Here is a 22,943-nt window from a genome sequence, read left to right as displayed (position 1 = left end):
ATGGATCAGTTTTATGATGGATGGATGCGCTTTTTTGAGCTTTAAAAACTCAGGTGCGAATCACTGCCATTATAAAGCTGGGAAATTTTGGGTGAACTATTACTTTAAGTGGTCATAAAAAAATAAAAAACAGTAAATTTATATTTTTTGTATAATATACAATATATATATTTAACTAAAAAAAGTCATCCTACCAAACCGCACATAAAATCCCTTCATCCATGTTTCAAACTGCATATAACCCACATAAAATAATCAATATTATTTATAATAAAACTTTGCTCGCGTTTCACTGTACTAGAATGTATGCCAAGTACAGTAGGCTATATATTGTATATATACAGTGTATATATACAGTATATTCAATGATTATGCACCGAAGCAAGACCATACTTTATTATATGTTACTGTTCCTGTACGGATTCTGTGTCCCATGTATTCTGTCGCTTATATTCAGAGAATGGATTTAAACCATCAATGGTTTTAGCAAACCATCTTGACTTCTATTAATTCCCAGGATATAAATTCTTGACAATCAACAACTGAATTTGAATGGTATAGACATTTAAAGTGTGGTGAAAATCCAGCTTTTAATGTTGTTTATGTGTCTATGTGGTGTTTTTAATACGCTTTAAGGCAAACCATGTGTAAATTCATAAGTCGACACCATTGCTGAGTATTTTCTCCTTAAAACTGCAGTGAACCAAAGACAGTTTAAAATCGCTGGTGTTTCTGACGTCACAAACTACCTTGTAACCAATCAGATCAACCTGTGATCGTCAACGAGTGGATCTCTGAGCTGAGTGAGTGAGTGAAGGCGGGGCTCATTTGCATATTCATAGAACCATCATAGAACTTATTTTCAAGGAAAAAATGCTTAAATATGTCATTTTGGTGATAAAAGATGAGTTTTAAGGGGGAAAGTATTCACTACAGAGGGACTTTAACTAGTGAAAATACAATTACTGATATCAAGAATTACAGTTTTTACTAGTTGAAGTGTAATTCCTGATATCAAGAAGTTCACATCCTTGGAATGAACGATTAAAACGCTTGCCATACACTCTAAAAAAATGCTAAATATTATTTGGTTTGGGTCAAATATGGACAAATCCAATATTTGACCCAGCTTTTTTTTTTTTGAGTGTATATTGGCAAGGGTAAACTTGTGTTGAGGGTTGTGTTTATCGATTAGGTCATAGAAAATATCATTAACCTGATATAAAGTCAATGGAAGTCACTAATAGTGAAACAAACGCGCGCGCGCGTGTGTGTATGCATGTGTGTGTGTGAAGAAATGTGTGTGTGACGAGAGCTCAGCATTAGTGACGCAGTGTCTGTGTGCGCGCGGTCGGAGCGCGCGACTCCACCCAACGGCCAGAACTGAAGCACAAAACAACTTTCGCGAGCGCAGCGCGAGTCATGGCGTCAAAGAAGATCTCCTGAAGAACAAACTAAACAAACTCTCACCAAAAGCCCCCAACGAGCCGTCGACGACCGTCTGGATCTAATATAAACAACAAAAAAGTCCACTTTACGAAGGAATCATGGTTACCGAGTGTCGACTTTAAAGCTAGCAGAGCGCAGCTAGCTCAAGAGTTTGGCGTCGCGAGGAGTTTCGCGAACAGTGTAAATATAGTGTAAATATCTAATTTAATACAGAGTAGTGTGAGAAAGCGAGCTGTAAGAGTCTCTGCGAGAGTTTGCTGGTGTGTAGTTTGTCTGTGGACGGGTGGAGATGGCTCAGTCACCGGTAGCTGTTCAAGTTCCTGGAATGCAGGTGAGTCGGTGTGGAAAGGTAACGACAGGCCATCATCATCATCATCATCATCGGCTAATCCGCATTCAGACTTTAATACACTCATGAATCATCTATATCACACCTTTACATTAGTTTCTGTCAGTTCAAGACACACTCGCTGTCTTTATTCAGCCCTGATATAAACACTCACAACAAGTAACTTACTATCTTATTTCCATATTTGTTGTTGTTGTTGACATGCAGTGTAAAGGCAATGCTTTTCTCCATCTACCATGGCATTCGTTTAAAGCCCTTAATTAAAGTGCTATAAATATCATGGTACATGAATAACCCAGAAGAAAAAAAGTGTTTTTATGACATTACATTTGTTAAGAGCGTAAGAACATTAGAGCATTTATGAAAAAATATATTTTATTCATATGTTATGCTGTCCTCTGTAGAGACACCAGGACTCAGTTGTTAAAATTAATTAATTAATTATATTACATGTATAGGCAAAAACAATGGGTTTTTTTTTCATTCAGCAATCTTTTTTTTTTAACCAAACTTTGTATAAAGATGATTATCAAGTATGTTATGATGGATATAATGGAATTAATATACACTATTTTACTTTATGCAATATCTGGGCCATAAATGGGTTTTCCTATTCAATACAGTGCATCTAATCTGCATGTTAGTGTGTTCTTGGGGGGGAAAATGTAATGAAAAGAAGTGTAATAATAATGGGAGGAATAATTGGCAACATTTCCATAATAATGTCTAATATTTCATAGGAATATTGGTACATAATTTCACTCGTCTCCCAGAATGCCTGATAAACACGTCCAGGTGTCTCTACAGGGTTCATGTATGAAATCAATGCGCTGTTCAGTAACGGAGTCATATTTTGATCAGAAACCCCATAACGTTCTCCAGAGATGTTGATTTATGATCATTTGGGAAGAATTGATTAATTACAGAATACTATCATATTTCCATAAGAGTGCTAAATTTGATCACTAAATTAATATCAGTCATTTTTAAAGACCAAGGAGAAGTAGTTGTGATGGGGAAACCTCCAAGCATTTGGTATTGCAAAAAAAAAAAAAAGCCCTGAATGTGCTCTTTAGTCTTTACATGACATTCACACTTAATGTTATATATATATAATCAGTATCTGTCAAAATAAATCCTATCGGTGCATTCATATCATAAGACCAATATTTTGACCGATTTGATCAACTTATTTGAACTTTTGTCATTAAAATGTATTACTGTTTTGATCATGATTTAAATGAGCAACATTCTAAGCCCCATGCGTTACAGTATACTAGATAGTTTATGATGCATCATATTGAACACGGATTGGATCCATTTAACATTCAACAGGTATAAAGATGCATTAGAAATAAACCGTGCTTTAACAGTAGTTTTACGGTACAGAAATACAGTACGCAAATGTCAAATATAATCCTTATTAAAGTTACAAAAGTTATTTAGTCTAGAGTAGTGAGCAATGTTTTTTTGTGTTTTGTTGTTTGATTATTATCGAGACGGCATCAGGAATATTAGGCTGCTGTCACTTTAAGAGCAGCACGGATCCAGTGTACTGATACGTTCACCCGACCGGACAATTAGCCTGATTGACAATTAGCCTGATTGACAATTAGCCTGATTAACAATTAGCCTGATTGACAATTAGCCTGATTAACAATTAGCCTGATTGACAATTAGCCTGATTAACAATTAGCCTGATTAACAATTAGCCTGATTAAAACACCACCAACAACAAAAATAACTAGGAAATCGCCAAAACGTGATCATAATTCTGCATTCATTTAATAATATAAGCGGCGATTGATAGTGAATAATAATATATAATGTAATGACGCTGATGGTAATAAATCAGTCTCATAATATTATTTAATTTGATTGGTTACAGCCATATAGGCCCGGTTTCACAGACAGGGCTTAGACTAAGCCAGGATTAGACCATAGATCAATTAGGACATTTAAGTAATTTTTATAAACATGCTTAGAAAAAAACATTACCGATGTGCATCTTAAAACTAAAAAGGCACTGATATATTTTTAAGATCAGTCAGTGCAAGTTTATTTCAGTGGAAACAGCTCAGACTTACATTTTAGTCTAGGACTAGTCTTAAGGACTAGGTTAGTGTCTTATTATGTCTTATTATTCTAATTAAATGTGTTGATTATTGAATTTAAGAATTTAAAATGAAAGATAACGCATATATTTAATAAGATTAGGGGGAAAATGCCCTTAATAAAGGTAAATGTCACAAATATGCAGATATAAATTTGTCAAAACTGATGAGAATATTGCTTAGGAATAAATTGTATTTACAATTTATTTATTTATTTTTTCCGGAAAAGCACATTTTTTACTCGGACAAGTGAATGACCGATTCAGCTTAATGTCGAGCCCTGAGATATATGCATAATTATTATTATTATTATTATATATTTGTTTAATTATGGGGTCATGTATGACAAACGAAATGCATCTAATATGTGATTATTTCCGAGAGCAGTTTGTCCAGGTGACTGTATGTTTGGAAGGAGGACATTAATGGTATAGAAGTCTTTTATTTATTCATTTTGCTGATGTTTTTTTAATACATATGTGTCTGAATGTATGGAGTAGTCGTTGAGTTGTAGTCTGTATACGTCTAAGGATGGAGTGGATGTGTGTGTGTATAAAGTGGGATCCGCTTCCTGAAGGTGTGCTCGCTCCTGATCCCTCGCCTCTGTGCGAGTCAGCGTTCGCTGCGTGTGATCTAGGACAGTGATGTAATCCCTATCCTTTAAGCCTCTGTGTGTGTGACAGCAAGAAATAGCCTTTACTTGCAGCACAGGAAGACGGGAAGTGTGAATGTGGTTCTGTGTTGTGGCCGATGTCACAACTTCACGCTCGGTCGACGCTTGTAACAGAACCGAAAAGCCCAGAGTAGCAGCACATCAGAACTTCACCTCTGTTCCCTTTCTGACAGCAAACCGGGATCAGAGAGCTTTCTAATCCGGCTGCTCTTCCGGGAATAACACACACTCTTCTCTGCTATGACAACTAAGTAAAGGACGTCGCTGGGTTTGTATTGTTAATCATTATGCAGCACAGCAGATGGGTAACTCTGCTCATTAATGTAACACTTGTGGCAGGCCTTTTTAATGTTTGTTTTAAGTTTTCCTGAGGTTTAAAGTGCAGTTTCGTCCCTTTTAAATAGGCTACGCCATTGTCCATTCATAGAGGCGATGTGCTCATAGCTCCAGGGGCACGGAGGTGTGTGTTTTAGGCGTAGCGTCGGGGTGTGTCCCGCACACCTGAGTCAGCTCGACAGGGAAAGGGGAGACGGCTGTGAAGGAACATGATCAAAGCTTGTTGTGTCCTGTAGCTTGTACCCACGTGCACTTGCTTCATTATCCCCAGTGTATATCTGCAGGCCCTGAGGGATTCTGCTGTGTCGCCTGTTCATGTGTTTGTCTAGCCGTCAGTGGAGGAACATGCGTCCGGCTGATAAATCTTGTGGGGGTACATACACACACACACACACACTCCCGCCCCTGGGAGCTTGTTAGCATGCAGATAGCCTAGTCATCCACACACCAGAGGTTTATCAGAGAGACGCAGACACACACACACACACACACACACACATGCAGGGAAGCTGGATATAGTGCTTTGGAGATGCCCGGTTTAATTGGATATAACATCTGACTAGATGAGCAATGTTCAGTTTCAAAGTAAAACTTAATGTTCACCTGATAACCTGTGACTGCACATTATTTACATTTATAATACAAGCAAAAAAAGTTGTTGTGAAATTTTTTTAGAATTTTAGTGGATTAGGAATGAAAATTCTTTTAACTGATTAAATTGCCCCTATTATGCTATTTTAAATGCTCCTAGTTTTGTTTTGGGGTCTCCTACAACAGGTTTACTGTACAGGTTCACTGATTGGTCAGATGGCCCAGTCTGTTGTGATTGGTCTTCTCTGCTCTGATTGGTCAGATGGCCCAGTCTGTTGTGATTGGTCTTCTCTGCTCTGATTGGTCAGATGACCCAGTCTGTTGTGATTGGTCTTCTCTGCTCTGATTGGTCAGATGACCCAGTCTGTTGTGATTGGTCTACTCTCCTCTGATTGGTCAGATGACCCAGTCTGTTGTGATTGTTCTACTCTCCTCTGATTGGTCAGATGGCCCAGTCTGATGTGATTGGTCTACTCTGCTCTGATTGGTCAGATGGCCCAGTCTGATGTGATTGGTCAACTCTGCTCTGATTGGTCAGATGGCCCAGTCTGTTGTGATTGGTCAACTCTGCTCTGATTGGACAGATGACCCAGTCTGTTGTGATTGTTCTACTCTGCTCTGATTGGTCAGATGGCCCAATCTGTTGTGATTGGTCTACTTTACTCTGATTGGTCAGATGACCCAGTCTGTTGTGATTGGTCTACTCTGCTCTGATTGGTCAGATGGCCCAGTCTGTTGTGATTGGTCAACTCTGCTCTGATTGGTCAGATGACCCAGTCTGTTGTGATTGTTCTACTCTGCTCTGATTGGTCAGATGGCGCAATCTGTTGTGATTGGTCTACTTTACTCTGATTGGTCAGATGACCCAGTCTGTTGTGATTGGTCTACTCTGCTTTGATTGGTCAGCTGACCCAGTCTGTTGTGATTGGTCTACTTTACTCTGATTGGTCAGATGACCCAGTCTGATGTGATTGGTCTACTCTGCTCTGATTGGTCAGATGGCCCAGTCTGATGTGATTGGTCTACTCTGCTCTGATTGGTCAGATGGCCCAGTCTGTTGTGATTGGTCTACTTTACTCTGATTGGTCAGATGACCCAGTCTGATGTGATTGGTCTACTCTGCTCTGATTGGTCTACTCTGCTCTGATTGGTCAGATGACCCAGTCTGTTGTGATTGGTCTACTTTACTCTGATTGGTCAGATGACCCAGTCTGTTGTGATTGGTCTACTCTGCTCTGATTGGTCTACTCAGCTCTGATTGGTCAGATGACCCAGTCTGTTATGATTGGTCTACTCTGCTCTGATTGGTCTACTCAGCTCTGATTGGTCAGATGACCCAGTCTGTTATGATTGGTCTACTCTGCTCTGATTGGTCTACTCTGCTCTGATTGGTCAGATGACCCAGTCTGTTGTGATTGGTCTACTCTGCTCTGATTGGTCCACTCAGCTCTGATTGGTCAGATGACCCAGTCTGTTATGATTGGTCAACTCTGCTCTGATTGGTCAGATGACCCAGTCTGTTGTGATTGTTCTACTCTGCTCTGATTGGTCAGATGGCCCAGTCTGTTATGATTGGTCAACTCTGCTCTGATTGGTCAGATGACCCAGTCTGTTGTGATTGTTCTACTCTGCTCTGATTGGTCAGATGGCCCAATCTGTTGTGATTGATCTACTTTACTCTGATTGGTCAGATGACCCAGTCTGTTGTGATTGGTCTACTCTGCTTTGATTGGTCAGCTGACCCAGTCTGTTGTGATTGGTCTACTTTACTCTGATTGGTCAGATGACCCAGTCTGATGTGATTGGTCTACTCTGCTCTGATTGGTCAGATGGCCCAGTCTGATGTGATTGGTCTACTCTGCTCTGATTGGTCTACTCTGCTCTGATTGGTCAGCTGACCCAGTCTGTTGTGATTGGTCTACTTTACTCTGATTGGTCAGATGACCCAGTCTGATGTGATTGGTCTACTCTGCTTTGATTGGTCAGCTGACCCAGTCTGTTGTGATTGGTCTACTTTACTCTGATTGGTCAGATGACCCAGTCTGATGTGATTGGTCTACTCTGCTCTGATTGGTCAGATGGCCCAGTCTGATGTGATTGGTCTACTCTGCTCTGATTGGTCTACTCTGCTCTGATTGGTCAGCTGACCCAGTCTGTTGTGATTGGTCTACTTTACTCTGATTGGTCAGATGACCCAGTCTGATGTGATTGGTCTACTCTGCTCTGATTGGTCTACTCTGCTCTGATTGGTCAGATGACCCAGTCTGTTGTGATTGGTCTACTTTACTCTGATTGGTCAGATGACCCAGTCTGTTGTGATTGGTCTACTCTGCTCTGATTGGTCAGATGACCCAGTCTGTTGTGATTGGTCTACTTTACTCTGATTGGTCAGATGACCCAGTCTGTTGTGCTTCAATGTACAGCATCCACCTGGATGATTTGGTTAGAGTGAGATAAGCAGAATATTTAATGAGGGAAAATAGAGGACAGGGCTTGATTTTAGCGCACCTCCATTACTCCTCTGTGGATTAACTTGCAAATGTATTGTATAACACAACACCAGACTAGTAGACTTTTCAGCTAATAAACAGACTCAAAACAACAAAACTTTACTATGTGCCTCTTATATTTTTATACTGGAAGTTGGTTTCACTTCCTCGTCCAGTGAAATAACTGTACCTGCAATAGTTGAACAGCTTGTTTGTGTTTGATTCATAGAGCTCCCCTCCCAAATGTTTCTTTGAAATATTATTGATTAACCTAGTGTAGCATTGGCATTCTCTCTGTTTTGAACACTTATAAACTTCTTGTCTTTGATCTTCATTGTTCCATTAAGCTTTTATAAAACTAGAGGGATATATTTAAGCAACTGCAAATCCTTTCTGTGCCGTGAAACACGTGATTTGTAGAAAGTAAGAAATCACTGGAAAATTTTGTTAATAGTCAATTTTATTTCTAACTATAATAAACTCGGATCCCAAAAAGCACAAGTATGTATATACTTAACTGGTATATACAGTATTGTTAAGTGAACTCATCATTTGTCTTGGTTTATACCTGTTTATCTAACCTAGCCAACTCAAACTAACCCTGTGTAACTCTTGCATTGCAGAACAGTCGAACAGACCCCGAGGAGCTGTTCACTAAACTGGAGCGCATCGGGAAGGGCTCGTTCGGCGAGGTGTTTAAAGGCATCGACCGGCGCTCTCAGAACGTAGTGGCCATCAAAACCATCGACCTCGAGGAAGCAGAAGATGAAATTGAAGACATCCAACAGGAGATCACCGTTCTCAGCCAGTGTGATAGTCCTCACGTCACCAAATACTATGGCTCTTACCTAAAGGTATGGATTGATGTGTTTTACGGTTTCACACATTAGGTTTGTTACAATACCAAAATTTCAGTAGTCAATACCAGAAAAATTCCACGGTTCTCTAGACCAGTTTCTGCACCGTAGTAAAAACTGTTGGATCCGCACCTGAGAATAAAACATTAAATATGTTAATCATTAATGATAATAATAAAATGCGTTAAAGGGACACTCCACCCATTTGCATTAAGAGGTCCATTGTTAGAAAACCAGTCATACTATTGAATGGTCGTGCAACATTCTCTCATTTTCCCCTGAGACGAGAGAAATCCACTATTTACCTTTTTCACTTCCTCCAACAATGACCATCGTCATTTGACGTCATTGTTGGAGGAAGTGTAAAAAAGGTGGATTTCTGTAAAGACTACAAGCACAAGTTCCTCATCTTTCCCAGGGGGCGGGACCCGCTCACGCTACAGACCTATTACAGATCAGTGGGTTGGACTTTACTCTCTGAAACTGAAAGCAATATCCTCCATCTTGTTTGAAGCTAAGCTAACAGGCGCTGTGGAGACAGATGTAAAGTAATGACAATAGCGGAGGAGAGTGCTCAATATGATATAGAAGAAGAGGATTTCGGAAGTCTGATGCTTGAATCAGGTGTTTGTGGCTACCTTTACAAGCCGCATTATAGCGAAGAGCAGCCGAGGCAGAAGACCTGCCTGCCGCGGACGAGGAGCCCGGACTGGCTCGAGTTAGGGCGGACTGGTGGCGCCGGTGATCTCACTATGCAACTCATAGACTGTAAGATGCAACTACGAACACAGAGATAGAGTCCGTCTGCGGCAAAGAATTTCAACGATGACAATTTCTCCTGGACGAAATCTCTGAATCAGACGAGGACACAGACGTTTGTGTTGAGAACTATCCTAGTTTCGCACCGCATATGTTCTGACTGAACATCCAGGTACCATGCAATAATTCACCTTTTCGAAAGAAATACAAACGAGGAGTAATGCACTAATGAGTTCGCCAACTAACTAGACATTTTGTGTGAATGTGAAATAGGGGTGGGCGGTACACCGGTGTCATAGTCATCACCGGTGTGACATTGCGCCACGACATGGATTTTCTAATACCGTCAATACCGTAATAAATCAATTATGTTCCTTGAACGGCTGCATTTACATCAATAATATCTAATTCTAAATAATAGGGCTGACTTCTAATAGTCGAGGATTCGACGAATCGATTCGGAGAGGTCTGATTCGACTATGAACCTCAAACCTTTGGTTTGAAATGTGCTGGGGACAGAGACGCATTCGCATTTTCAGAAGGGCTGGGTACATTTTTATTTATTTTTTCGCTTTCGCGCAGGTCATGTTTTGAAAGACGATGTCCTGTAGCTTACTAATGTAAATAAATAAAAATGTATTCAAAAATCTGCTTCACATTTTCAGCAGGGCTGCGGAGCGGCTGTGGGTTGACTCCACACGGTTCTCATGTGCGTTAAAAAGCTTTACGTGGTTTAATGTAAACAACGATTACCAAATTTCCCTCTCATATTGCTCCTCATAACCACTGAAAATGGTAAAAAAAAATCGAACCCGGAGTCCAATTATTATGGACGTTATCTGATATTAAGCGTTTCTGCTTCACATTTTCAGCAGGGCTGCGGAGCGGCTGTGAGTTGACTCCACGCGGTTCTCATGTGCGAGTTGACTCCACGCGGTTCTCATGTGCGTTAAAAAGCTTTACGTGGTTTAATGTACCTAAACAACGATCACCAAATTTCTCTCTCATATTGCTCCTCATGTTTATGAAATATTATAATATATGTGTGATATATGTGTTTTAGCTCTTTTGTTTGAAATGGAAAAAATCTAGCTGCTATCTAAAAAAAAAGAAAAAAAAAAAGGTTCGACTATCAATCGACTACGGCAAAATCTAACGAATCAGATTCGACTATGAAAATCCTTTGTCGAAAACAGCCCTAGTTATTACACTGCTAATTTTTGTTTTGTTGTACACTGTTAAGTAAGATCTTTAGGTTTTTTGCAAAATAAATGTTGAGAATGCATAATACTCTCCCATGTCTCTTTTTGATAAGGATACCTACCATTTACTTATTATATTATAAAAATATTAACTTTATTCACATACTAAAGAGAGACAGGACAGGCTACTCCTCCCAAAATGTACCAAAAAAAAGTTATACCGTGATATTATACCGTCACCGTTCAAAAGATGAAAAATACCGTGATATTAATTTTAGGTCATATCGCCCACCCCTAATGTGAAATGAATTTCAAGCTCTGGTGGTAGCTAGCCTTGTAGACGGAAGAGTGATTTCTCTTATAGGCAGATATGCGCTTTCTGGATTAGTGGGAGTGGCTTGCGGAGCTGTGCAATGTGGTGCATTGTGGGAGTTGTTGTCTTTCATACAAATGCGTCCTGAAGTTATTTTTTGTCTTTCCTCGGTCACGAAGGCACCAAATTCAAAATTTATTTTACATTTCGACTACATATATGACCCACTTTAAATAAAAAACAATGTTCAAATGGTTGGAATGCCCCTTTAAAACAGCATGTAGCCTTCAATTGTTTTTAAGTAAACATTGCTTTACAAAATGTCAAGTGAAAAGTTAATAAAATGAACATTCATTATACATAATAGAAAAAGAGAGAGGTCCACTACTTGATGCAGTTCCTCCCAAACCCAAAAGTCGTTATATGACACACTCTGCCTCGACTTCTTAAAATATGTAATTCAACATATAATACATCCAAAATGTAAAAATTGACAGCCTACTCCACTTTCCTGCAATGCTGCAATCCTGCCGATTTAAAGTTTGCATTCTTTTAATCCAGTTTAGAGCTCACATCATGACTTATCAATCTTCTATTGGTCACACATCTTTACTTCGAGGGATAGTTCACCCAAAAATTAAAATTATCCTATAATTTACCCATAACCCTCAAGCCTTCCTAGGTGTATATGAGTTTCTTCTTTCAGCCAAACACAATCTGAGTTATATTAAATAATATCCTGGCTCTTCCAAGCTTTATAATGGGAGTGAATGGTACCATAGATTTTGAAGCCCAAAAAAGCTCATCCATCCATCCATCCATCATAAAAGTAATCCATACAGAGGTCAGAGTTCACTCATCCACCGGAACTAGACTTGCATACGGCCGTTAACGGAAGCCAGTGATTATACTTTATTAAGTTGTAAATATGGATATTTTTCTTACACAAACGCATGGCTTTGCTTCAGAAGGCCTTTATTAACCCCTGGAGTCGTATGGAGCACTTTTATGATGGATGGATGAGCTTTTTTGGGCTTCAAAATCTCAAGACACCGTTCACTCCCATTATAAAGACATTTTTGGGTGAATTAACCCATTGAATTTGCAGGGTGGTGTTCACCAGAGTTCAACTCTGGAACACAATGGTTGTCACATTTAAATATGGTTGTCATCCCTGAAACTGTGTCATCTTGCACAAGTAACATATCTGCCGCTTTTCTTCTGACCAGATGAAAACGTAAATGTGTTAAAATAAATTACGTTACTGACGTTTAGATCTAACGTTTGATCAGTCAGATAAGATCACACTTTGCAAATTGGCTAGCTACCTACTGACGACTGAAACCTCTAGTGGAAAAAAGCCATATATGTGTTAATCTTCAGTCCCTTCAGAGCTTTTGCCTCTTAAAAGCTATGCTGGTATTTACTCCAGTTTTACCAGGCGAAATCGAACCCGACAGCTCAAATTACAAATCATTTTTATAAGTTTACCGAAATCAAATGATCAAATTGAATCAAATTTACTGCATAGCCTAGTGCAGGGGTGTCAAACTCAGATCCTGGAGGGCCACAGCCCTGCAGAGTTTAGCTTCAGCCCTAATTAAACACACCTGGGGTCTCATTTATAAAGCATGCGTACGCACAAAACGGGGCTGGAAACGTACGTACGCCAGTTCCCACGCAAAGGTTTTGATCTATAAAAAACAAACTTGACGGGAGAATGTGCGCACCTTTAAGCAAACTTTGAGCCGTGCGTACGCACATTCTGGAGACAAAGGGAATTGGCGACACCGATGGTGAGCTGCAGTTAAATGTCTTTTTGGTCACTTTTAGACAGAAAATCTAAAGAAAATTTAACATATACAGAAAGATAATACAAATATAATTTCACTCACCAAGCCTGTCACCTGAAGCAAATATCCATCCCTTCTTAAATGTCCGCGCCAGCGAGCGCGTTGGGCCGTTTAGTGAAACTGACGCAAATAAATAAATAAAATAAATAAAATATTGATTTAAACTATGTTTTACTTCTGATATAAACATTTAGATTAAATATGCCATTCAAATTAATGGAGTTAAGCACTTAAACATGAAATCATTACTTAGAAGTTACAACATTTTTATATTCAAATTCAGTCAATAGAAATATTTGTTGTGGATGCGATGCTTTTGAACACTTTTCCTGTGGCGTGCTTTAATGTTTTAACCACAGAGATAACTGCTTATCATGATAATACCAGACTGTCTGAGAAAATAGTTTCGTGCAAATAATGCCCAAGGCCCATTTGCTTCCATTAAAAATATCAATTAAAAATACAATTCGGCCAGTGGAAAAGATTGAGAAAAACTTTCTCTGAAATGTATTTTACACTATTTGATTTATGTATTCAAAAACAAGGCAAGGATAGGCAACTACTTGATTTTTATTAATGTAATGTGTCTTGTACCGTTAAACGTTATCACGTGGATGAATAATCATATGCAAATGATATGCAGATGAGGATCTGCATAGTAAAACTAGGCGTTGTAAGCTCCATATATGGTTATTTCGGGGAGTAGACGCATGTGCGCACAATCTTCCGCTGACTGGGATTTATAAAGTGAATTCTGCGCAGGTTCTGGCGTACGCACGGTTTTATAAGTCTGAATATTTTTTTGCGTACGCCATTTTTGGCTTTCGGGCGCACGTACACTTTTAGTAAGGTTCCTACGCACAGTTTTATAAATGAGACCCCTGATCCAGCTAATCAAGTCCTTCGGGCTTATTTAACAACTACAGGTATGTGTGTTGGAGCTGGTTGGAACTAAACTCTGCAGGGCTGTGGCCCTCCAGGATCTGAGTTTGACACCCCTGGTCTAGTGTATTAATTACAAATCAATAGATTATTATTATTATTATGGTGCGTTCACACCAGACGCGAATAGCGCGTCAGGCGTGAGTGATTTCAATGTTAAGTCAATGCAAACGCGAATGATTTTATGTAGTGCTTTTTGTGCATTCGCACGTTTGACGCGAATTCGCGTCTGCCGCCCAAGTTAAAAAATCGGAACTTCTGCGTCAATTCGCGCCGCGTTAACCAATCAGGAGCCTGCTTGCTGCTGTCACATGGTGAAGTAAAAACAAAGTAAATCTTTTATCACACAAAAACTTGATTTCAACATACGAGACATATTCATTTTGTATTGAATGCTATTTATTCCATATTCGATTATATGAAACATTATTATTCTAATGTAAAGACAACCAATATACTTTAGTGTATAAGAACAGTTTGTGTCTGGACAGTGTTGTGTGAGAAAAAGAAAAAAAAACACAGGACAGGTTAATTACTTTTGGAGGCTGGCTCCATTTATCATCAATACAAAAATAAATGACAGATTATGTGGGTGAGGGCGAGGGTGATCCTCGCTCCGATGCGGGACAACAGGTCATTAAACTGGGCGCGAGACAGACGGAAGCACCGCTGATAGCGGCCGTCATCCAGGCGCAGCTCCTGGAGCAAATGGTGAAACTCGTCAAACTGGGTTCGCCTCCGAAGGGTCTGGTGGACCCAAATACGGCGACGATGATCCCTACGCCGCTGTTCTGCTCTCCAGAGCAAATACAGAGCGGTGACTCTCTCGATAAATGATCGATCAACATCAGACATCTTGTAAAAAGATGGCTGCCAACGGGTTTCGAAACTTTTGAAACTTTCGCCTCTGACGCGCGTAAATTTTGCTTCAAACTTTTGTTTTTACGCGCGTCAATTTCGCTCTTGACGCGCGAATTAACACAAAGTGGTCAAGCGTATAACTAGACGCGGCAGCTATTCGCGTCCGGTGTGAACGCACAGTTAAAGCTACAAAAGTTATTCAGTCATTAACACAGACAGCAGCAGATTTATTGCATTAAGCCCCTAATGCACGGATCTAATATAATATTACACATTAGATTTTCCCTCTTATTGTTTGCGTTCACTTAAGATGTAACCAAGAATACTCGTCAAGACAGATATTTTAAGATAATTCAGTGTGTAATTCAGCGCAATACGCCGCTAAAGAGAGCTCAGTTCAGGATCACATGGTGTCTTTTTGTGCGGTGAAGTTTAACTGGTGTGTGTCAGTCAGCGCGAGTAACTGTGCATAACTAATTAACATCAATCACGTCCTGCACTATTTTCACAATCATGCATGTGCACAGAAGTCCTTTGCTTCCTATTGACATGCGCAACTTTTTTATTAATATAATACGAGTAAATAAATTTTATTTACAATCAAACAGCACATTAATATTTATTTCAGGCCTATTTAGTCACATTTTTTAAAAATGGTTTATTTTATGTTTTTTATGCATCGATGCAGAACCGTTCACATCAGCCTTACAGTGCAAAGTAAAAATAACTATATTCCACATTTGTTTGATCTCCACTCGTTTATCTCCAGTACCACGTGGACATATTTACAGCCGTAAATCACACAGCTTCTGTTCAGAAAGTAATGCGGCACTAGCGGTATTTTGATTCACGAGTACCACAGTATTGTTGTAGTAGTGTGTGTAGTGTGTGCAGTGTGTGATTTGATGCTACTGGTGACTCATGGCCAAACCCTTTGTGCGATGTCACAATACCTGTATTTCTGTAGGGCTGCCAGACAGAACGTATGCTCATAGATTTTGTCTGGCTGCTTTGTGTGTGAGTGTGTGCGCGAGTGTGTGTGTGTGCGCACATCGATGGTCAGTGTTTACAACAAATGACGACAAGTCTGCATCAGACTGGACTTTTTTGCCCATGAGGAAAGACACTATTTATATCCAATTCATACAGTAAAGACTGTGGTGTTTTATTTAATATCTTATTACTTTACTCAGTCTCTATAGTATTTCTTACCTGAATTACTACTGTTAGATGTACCTGAAAACTTATGGATCTTAGTTCTTTTGTATTTATTTGTGATATTGCTTGTCATTTTGTTTCTTTGTTCATAGTTACTGGCTGTTTACTTGTCTTCAATAATATTGTCACAATACCAAATTTTCAGTAATCAATAAATTTAACAATGCTTGATATCAATTTTTGATACCAAAGATGATGATAAATGCTATTGAAATGAATGTAGTCAAATTTTCAACGGTTCATGTGGTTCAACCATTGCTGAACACTAGGGGTGTGACGAGACGCTTACTCCACGAGAACGAGACAAGACGAGATTTTTACACAATTTTTAAGAAATCCTCAATGATGAAATAGGGATGCGCGGTATACCGGTACTGCAAAAATACCGGTATATATTATATTTCAAACGGTACAATATCATAATTTTGCTCACTTCGGTATTTGATGCGCTGCTGTTTCGAAGTTCACCGCTAGGCGGCAGTGCGCTACCCAAACTGACGCGGGTCACGCACAACCGGCAAACGGTGACAACGGAGGAACACGATGGATCAAACAGATGAAGCTCATTCTACACGCCCGAAATTAATAAATAAAGAGAGCAATAGGAGTGAAATATGGCATTACTTTGCCTACAAAAGTAATGAGAAAGGTGAAGCAACAGACCTGAATGCACCACTGTACAAACGCTGCTTTAAATTTGCCACGGGAGGCAACACATCAAATCTGGCTAACGTTAAGAACCACTTGTCACTTGATCATCCTGACTTGTTCAAAGAGTTCAGAGATCGACACGTGAGTCCATCATTCAACTGATTTAATTTAGACTTTTATTCACAGCGCACATAGAGCTTATCAATTAAATATGACACGGTAAACACGAAAGCTCAAATGTGCTTTCATGACACGCTAGAACCAATGAAGTTTAGTTCTCATAATTTGTTTGCCCTTTCAAACAATCATATATTAATTGAATTTGAATGAATAAAGAGATAAGTGATATTAATTTTAGTATTGGTGATAGTAAAATGAAAGGCATATCTATCACTGCTGCTGTGGCGACCGACTGAGGAATCAGCTGAGAGAGAGTAATAGTAGTAATATGGATATTACTAATATGAATGTTAGAGTAACACTTTACATTTAAGCTACATTTGTCAACATTCATTAGGTAACCTGACCTGACAGTATTATAGCATTTATTAATCTAGAATAGATCAATCCGTAATTATTATTTAAATATACTAATACATGTTTAGCATGTTAACATTACTTTATGCATTAAACTAATATGAACCCAAACCAAACAGTAATCAAACCAAGATGAATAAATGCTATAAATGTTGATAATTCTGTTGATGCATGAAAGCTAATGGTTTACATTTCATTTCATTATTCTATTATTATTCTATATTAATCAATTATTATAGATAATAGATATTAACCTATTTTAATTGTATCATTTCAGGTGTCCTTTTCTTTTTCTTTTTTAAATCAAAATTTAACCTACTGTAAGTTCCCTGACTGTTTTTTATTTATAAAAATTTTTTTTTAAACATTTTGATAACTTTTTGTTTGCACATTCGGTGCAGCAGAGTTTCAAGCAGTGTTTTTTAATAAAACTGTTTCAATTCAATTTTGAGGCTGGTTATTTGTCACCTGTGGTATCGATTTAGTATCGATACCGAGGTATTAGGTTCTGGTACCGTACCGAAACCAAAATTGTGGTATCGAGCCATCCCTATGATGAAATATATGAATGGAAAATAGTCTTTTATTCAACTGAAAATCACAAAATGCAAAACAAGTTAGGTTAATTTTGAAATCAACTTGTAATGAATGTTATTTTACTTCTATTTTAATGAATTCTATGCAGCAAAGGACATGCAAACACTGCAAAATGTTTTGCTATAAACTCTACTGTCTGGCTTCTCCCCTGTACGATTTCGTGTGCGTGTGTGCGCCCGCCAGTGAGCGTGTGTGTGTGTGTGTGTGTGTGTGTGTGTGTGTGTGTGTGTGTGTGTGTGTGTGTGTGTGTGTGTGTGTGTGTGTGTGTGTGTGTGTGTGTGTGTGTGTGTGTGTGTGTGTGTGTGTGTGTGTGTGTTCGCGCGCGCGCGCGAGTGAGTGAGCGAGCGAGGGACAGTGAGTGTGTGTGTGTGCGCGCGGAGTGTGTGTGTGTGTGTGTGTGTGATTGGCCCGGCACACAAATGATTTAAAAGTGGCAGGGGCATCTTCAATAGGCTACTAATTTCACCCTCACTCACGAGACAAAGTTTTACCTCAACGAGAAATCTCGTCGCGTTTTAATCTCGCGAGATCTCGTCACACCCCTACTGAACACTGTCCATAATGTCACTGTGTAGTCATAAATATTCTTTTTTTAAATTTTATTTAGCGCCATACATGTGTAGTCACCTATTGTTTCTCGTCTTATTATAATATGTATATGACATATGAGTGCTGCTGTCTTACACTTATTTTGCACTTGACATTATTTATCTGGTTTTATTTATTTTCAGTTTTTCAAATCGTGGTTATGAAACATGGTTTGAATTAAAATGTGAAGCGCTAATACCAACCGCGACACCATGATGAACATTTTCATTTGCTTACCCCAATGTCTTCTCAAATTTGCTTTAATCTACGAACCACAAAAGAAGATTTCTGAAGAATTCTACAACTGTTTATTCCATGTTATGGAAGTCAATATATTTACACTTTAAAGAGGTCATAAATGCAGCATTAAAATCATGACTTTGATGAACTGGTGTATTTGAACTCTTCTGAATTCGCTCTCAAATTAAATTAAAACATGGATGAACAATATACATACAGAGACTGTCTTGTGACGTGAGAACCAATGATGTTTCAGCTTTGTGTTGCCATATTTGATGCAGTATGTTTTTAGCCTCAGTCGACTTTCATAGAATGGACAAGAAAAAGCTGAAAGATTCTTCAATGTTTTTACTTGTCTTTCACAGAAGAAAGAAAATATACAAGTTTGGAAGAACATGAGGGTGAATAAATGATGACCGAATTTTCTTTTTGGGGTGAACTGTCCCTTTTAGTGTTGTCACGATACCAAAATTATTGTTTCGATACCGATACCAAGTCAAGTATTGCGATTTCGATACTTTTTCGATACTTTTCCTGAAAAGGGAGAAACACTGTCAAATATCATTGCTGTGCTTTATTTTAAAACCGGGACAACATTCTTATCATATAACACACTAATAAATGAACATATGAACAGCAGATATATTAAACATTTGAACAAAATATGAAATATCAAAATATAAAAAATAAATTAGAGCAATGACATTCAAGGTAAATATAAATAAATAAATTTAGCAGCATTATCTCAGTTATCATAAGAAACATTAGAGTTACCAGTAATAACTTTATCTTGATTCTGAACTTTGAATAAAAATATGAACAGCGATTATATTAAACAATGTTTAATATTGGTAACATATGATAAGCCTCATTGGTGATATATTTGACATATGGGGAGAGAGTTGTGGAAGGCCTATACTTCATGTTAAACATAAATATATAGCAGCAAAGACAACGTCGGCAGTGTTGATGCACTTGACGGCAAAATAGGCCACAGAATATTTCGTTCTGTATTGACAGGTGCAATATTTGAAAATCAATAATATTTTTTTTTAATTACATTTATATTGTATTTATGTCAAAACCTAGAGACTTTCAAACATCAAAATGTAATTTATTAATATGTATTCGTGTCAAAATGACATAGAAACATCTTTCCCTATTCTATTTTGCCTGGAAACGCTTGTGTGTCGCGTGAAAAATATGCGTCGGTTCTATTTCTGGCATGCATGGGTTTTCCGCGCGTCTCGAGCTGCGCCTGAGACGCATGTGTCACGCAGGCAGTTAAATATTTTATTTCGCAGGCCGAAATAAAAACGGACACGCCACGCATGGGCCAGCCAGTGTGTCGCCGGCCTTACAAATCTGGAACGCGGTCATTCTTAGAAGTATCGATACTAATACATTTAGGAATCGTGACGTTTTTAATTTCCGATTTACTTTTGAAGTATCGGTGCACCGTGCAACAGAGCAAGGTAGGCAACGTACTTCCATATGTCACTCCTCGCGTCATCTTTTTCTACGATGTGGACCACTTGTGCTCGCACATGCAGCCATCTCGCTGTAGTGTTTTGTCACATGACACATGACAGTGGCAGCTTCTTTGCTGCGTGCCTCAGGAAAAAAACCCAGACGTCCAGATAGGGAGGCTTTTTTTTTTTTTTTTTTTTTTAAGTATCGATACTGATAAATTTAGGTATCGTGACGTTTTTAATTTCCGAGTATCGCGATACTTTTGAAGTATCGGTACACCGTGCAACACTAGTCCCTTTAAATGTTCTGATCTTCTAATACTTGAATGCAACATGCAATATTAGAATATTTAATAAGTAACGTAACTGCAATTAACAATTATTTTAATAAGTTAATAGGTTGATTATTTCTTAGTTAAATTCATTGAATGAAAAAAGCTAACTTTATGCATATATTGAAAAAAGAAAAACAGTCCACATCCTGGCTAGTTATCTCCATATTGCAGGCTATATACACACACACATATACATATACATATACGATACGCGTATTCATATTGAACCGTTAGGTACGAGGTTTTCGGTTCAGTATGCATTACAAACCGTACGATACGTTGGACCATTTTTCCTGCCGCGCTGGCGCGACCACCACAACGTTCCCCAACATCAAATGGCAAACGTGATGAAAGCGAAACGAAACTGCTATTGTGTGCTTAACAGACCGTTTATCAGTTTGGGTCATCATTGTCAGTGCAGCGCGAGCCGATCTTGATCAAGCGACACTGTTACTACAGCGCTAAGAGATCCAGTAAAGAGTTCGCCACTGAAGTAATAACATCGCTGCGAGATCTAGCGAGAAGCATTCAGATGTCTCCGCTATTAACGGATCAAACAGCGCTGGAGAAACATTGTGCCATGAATGAACCAGTTATAGGCTTTAAGTCCACAGATCAGCAACATTCACCATGGCTTTACTGTAGGAACACTCACTGTAACCATGGAAGTGTGGCAGGAAGAGTAAAATGCACACATCTTTTTCCAGCACTTCAAAACTCAAATATTATCATATTTAAATGTTATTTTTAATGTGATGACCAAAACATTACTTGTTCGTCCTTCAAATATTATCCACATTTATAAAACTACAAATTGTAGTTTGTAAAAAAAAAAAAAAAAAAAAAAAAAAGATGTAGGAAAACTCACCCTTATTTAAAAATAAAAAAAACATTAAATTACCATTTTAACCAGTGGGTGTCTGACATTTCCACTCCCATATATATTTGTAATCGTTTTGCTTTTGAATTATTATTTAGACATTATGAATAAAATTGCTGCCCTCAAATGTTAATCTGAAATAAAATAATAAAACAATATTACATAATTTTTTATAAGGAGCTGTTTTTGTTTTATATGCTGTATTAAGGAGAGTCAAGTATAGCTCCATCATTGTTCAAAGTAAAAAATGATCATACTCTATGATGTTAGTTTTAATAAAAAAAAAAAAAAAAAAATTAAATCAAGGAAATTTCTCTGGCATTTCTTTCTTTTTGCGGTATCGAAAACGTACCGAACCGTGACACCACTGTCGTATCGAACCGAACCGTGAATGTTACACCCCAATAAATATATATATATATATATATATATACACACACACACACAGCATTCAACATTTGAAGTGGATCAAAACTTGTCAAAGTTATTTTCTGAACAATACCCATATCTCAATACCTCAAAGAGGTGAATAAAGGCTATGATATATACATTGTACATAAGAAAGCTTTTAAATATAAAAGGAAAAAACAACTGTTTGTCCACCGTTTAATAGCAGAAGTTAGAAATAAAGATAAACAAAAGCACAAACTTGTTAACTACCGTATTTTCCGCACTATAAGGCGCACCGGATTATAAGGCGCACCTTCAATGAATGGCCTATTTTAGAACTGTTTTCATATATAGGGCGCACCGGATTATAAGGCGCATAGAATAGAAGATACTGCAGTCAAACGTTTGACTGGGTTTGCGTTATGCAGTGGTCACCAACCTTTTCAAGCCTAAGATCACATCCAAAGTCCAAATGTAAACCAAGATACCTTGTTTATACTCGACGCGTCCGCATGAGCGCGAAGTTAATAAAAAAAAAATATCCGTCTGCTCGGGCAGATTCGGCTTAACAGCGCGCGCGCCTCTGAATCCGAAGATGCATGACTTTGAGCCGAATCTGCCCGAGCAGACGGATATAAGTAGTACATCTCATCACACCGGCACCCAGTTTGCGCGTCTAAATCAGTTATATGGTCTGGTGTTCAGTCTAAAACAAAACAGTTGCGTCAAGTATAAATGCCTCGTCTGTTTGGGGAGTTGCGCGCGCTCCGGTGTCAGGCGAAAGTATAAACAAGGTTTAAGTCAGCGGTTGTTTAACAGACGTTAAAATAAGGCGCCAGATCCATATATAAGGCGCCAAAGAGTATAGAAGTAACTTCTATACTCTTTGAAGGCGCTCCGGATTATAAGGCGCACTGTCGTTTTTTGAAAAAATGAAAGGCTTTTAAGTGCGCCTTATAGTGCGGAAAATACGGTAATAAAAGGTTGTTAATTGTTTTTGGTTTTTGTGTGTGTAAATGTCAGAGATTTTTCATATTATAATCCCATTACAGTTGCCTTTCTCATAAAAAAAACAAGATGTTCGTCAGATATCATGTCATTAGATGCTTGCCCAGTGTTTCCTGTATCAGCAACTGAACGCCAGGCAGAAAGATTCATGAAACGGCCTCAAACTCGCCTGTGAGTTAGCACCGTGAATCAGACTCGGCCAGAGAATCAGAGCCTTGACTGAGGTCATTTTTCAGTAG

General features: G+C 38.5%; 1 protein-coding gene across 1 annotated transcript in view; it reads left to right on the top strand.

Annotated features, from left to right (window-relative positions):
* The first annotated feature begins 1,303 nt into the window (after positions 1–1,303).
* Positions 1,304–22,943, top strand: part of stk26 (serine/threonine protein kinase 26) — a 39,672-nt gene continuing 18,032 nt past the window's right edge. The window contains exons 1-2 of the mRNA XM_084386873.1: positions 1,304–1,780; positions 8,625–8,855. Of these exons, the coding sequence (XP_084242999.1) occupies positions 1,739–1,780; positions 8,625–8,855 (273 nt within the window). The 5' untranslated portion in view covers positions 1,304–1,738. The remainder of the gene's footprint in view (positions 1,781–8,624; positions 8,856–22,943) is intronic.

This window comes from Rutilus rutilus (assembly GCF_951802725.1).
Source record: "Rutilus rutilus genome assembly, chromosome: 18".
NCBI lineage: Eukaryota > Metazoa > Chordata > Actinopteri > Cypriniformes > Leuciscidae > Rutilus > Rutilus rutilus.
The sequence above is the reverse complement of the archived record's forward strand: the minus strand, read 5'-3'. Positions and strand labels throughout refer to the sequence as shown.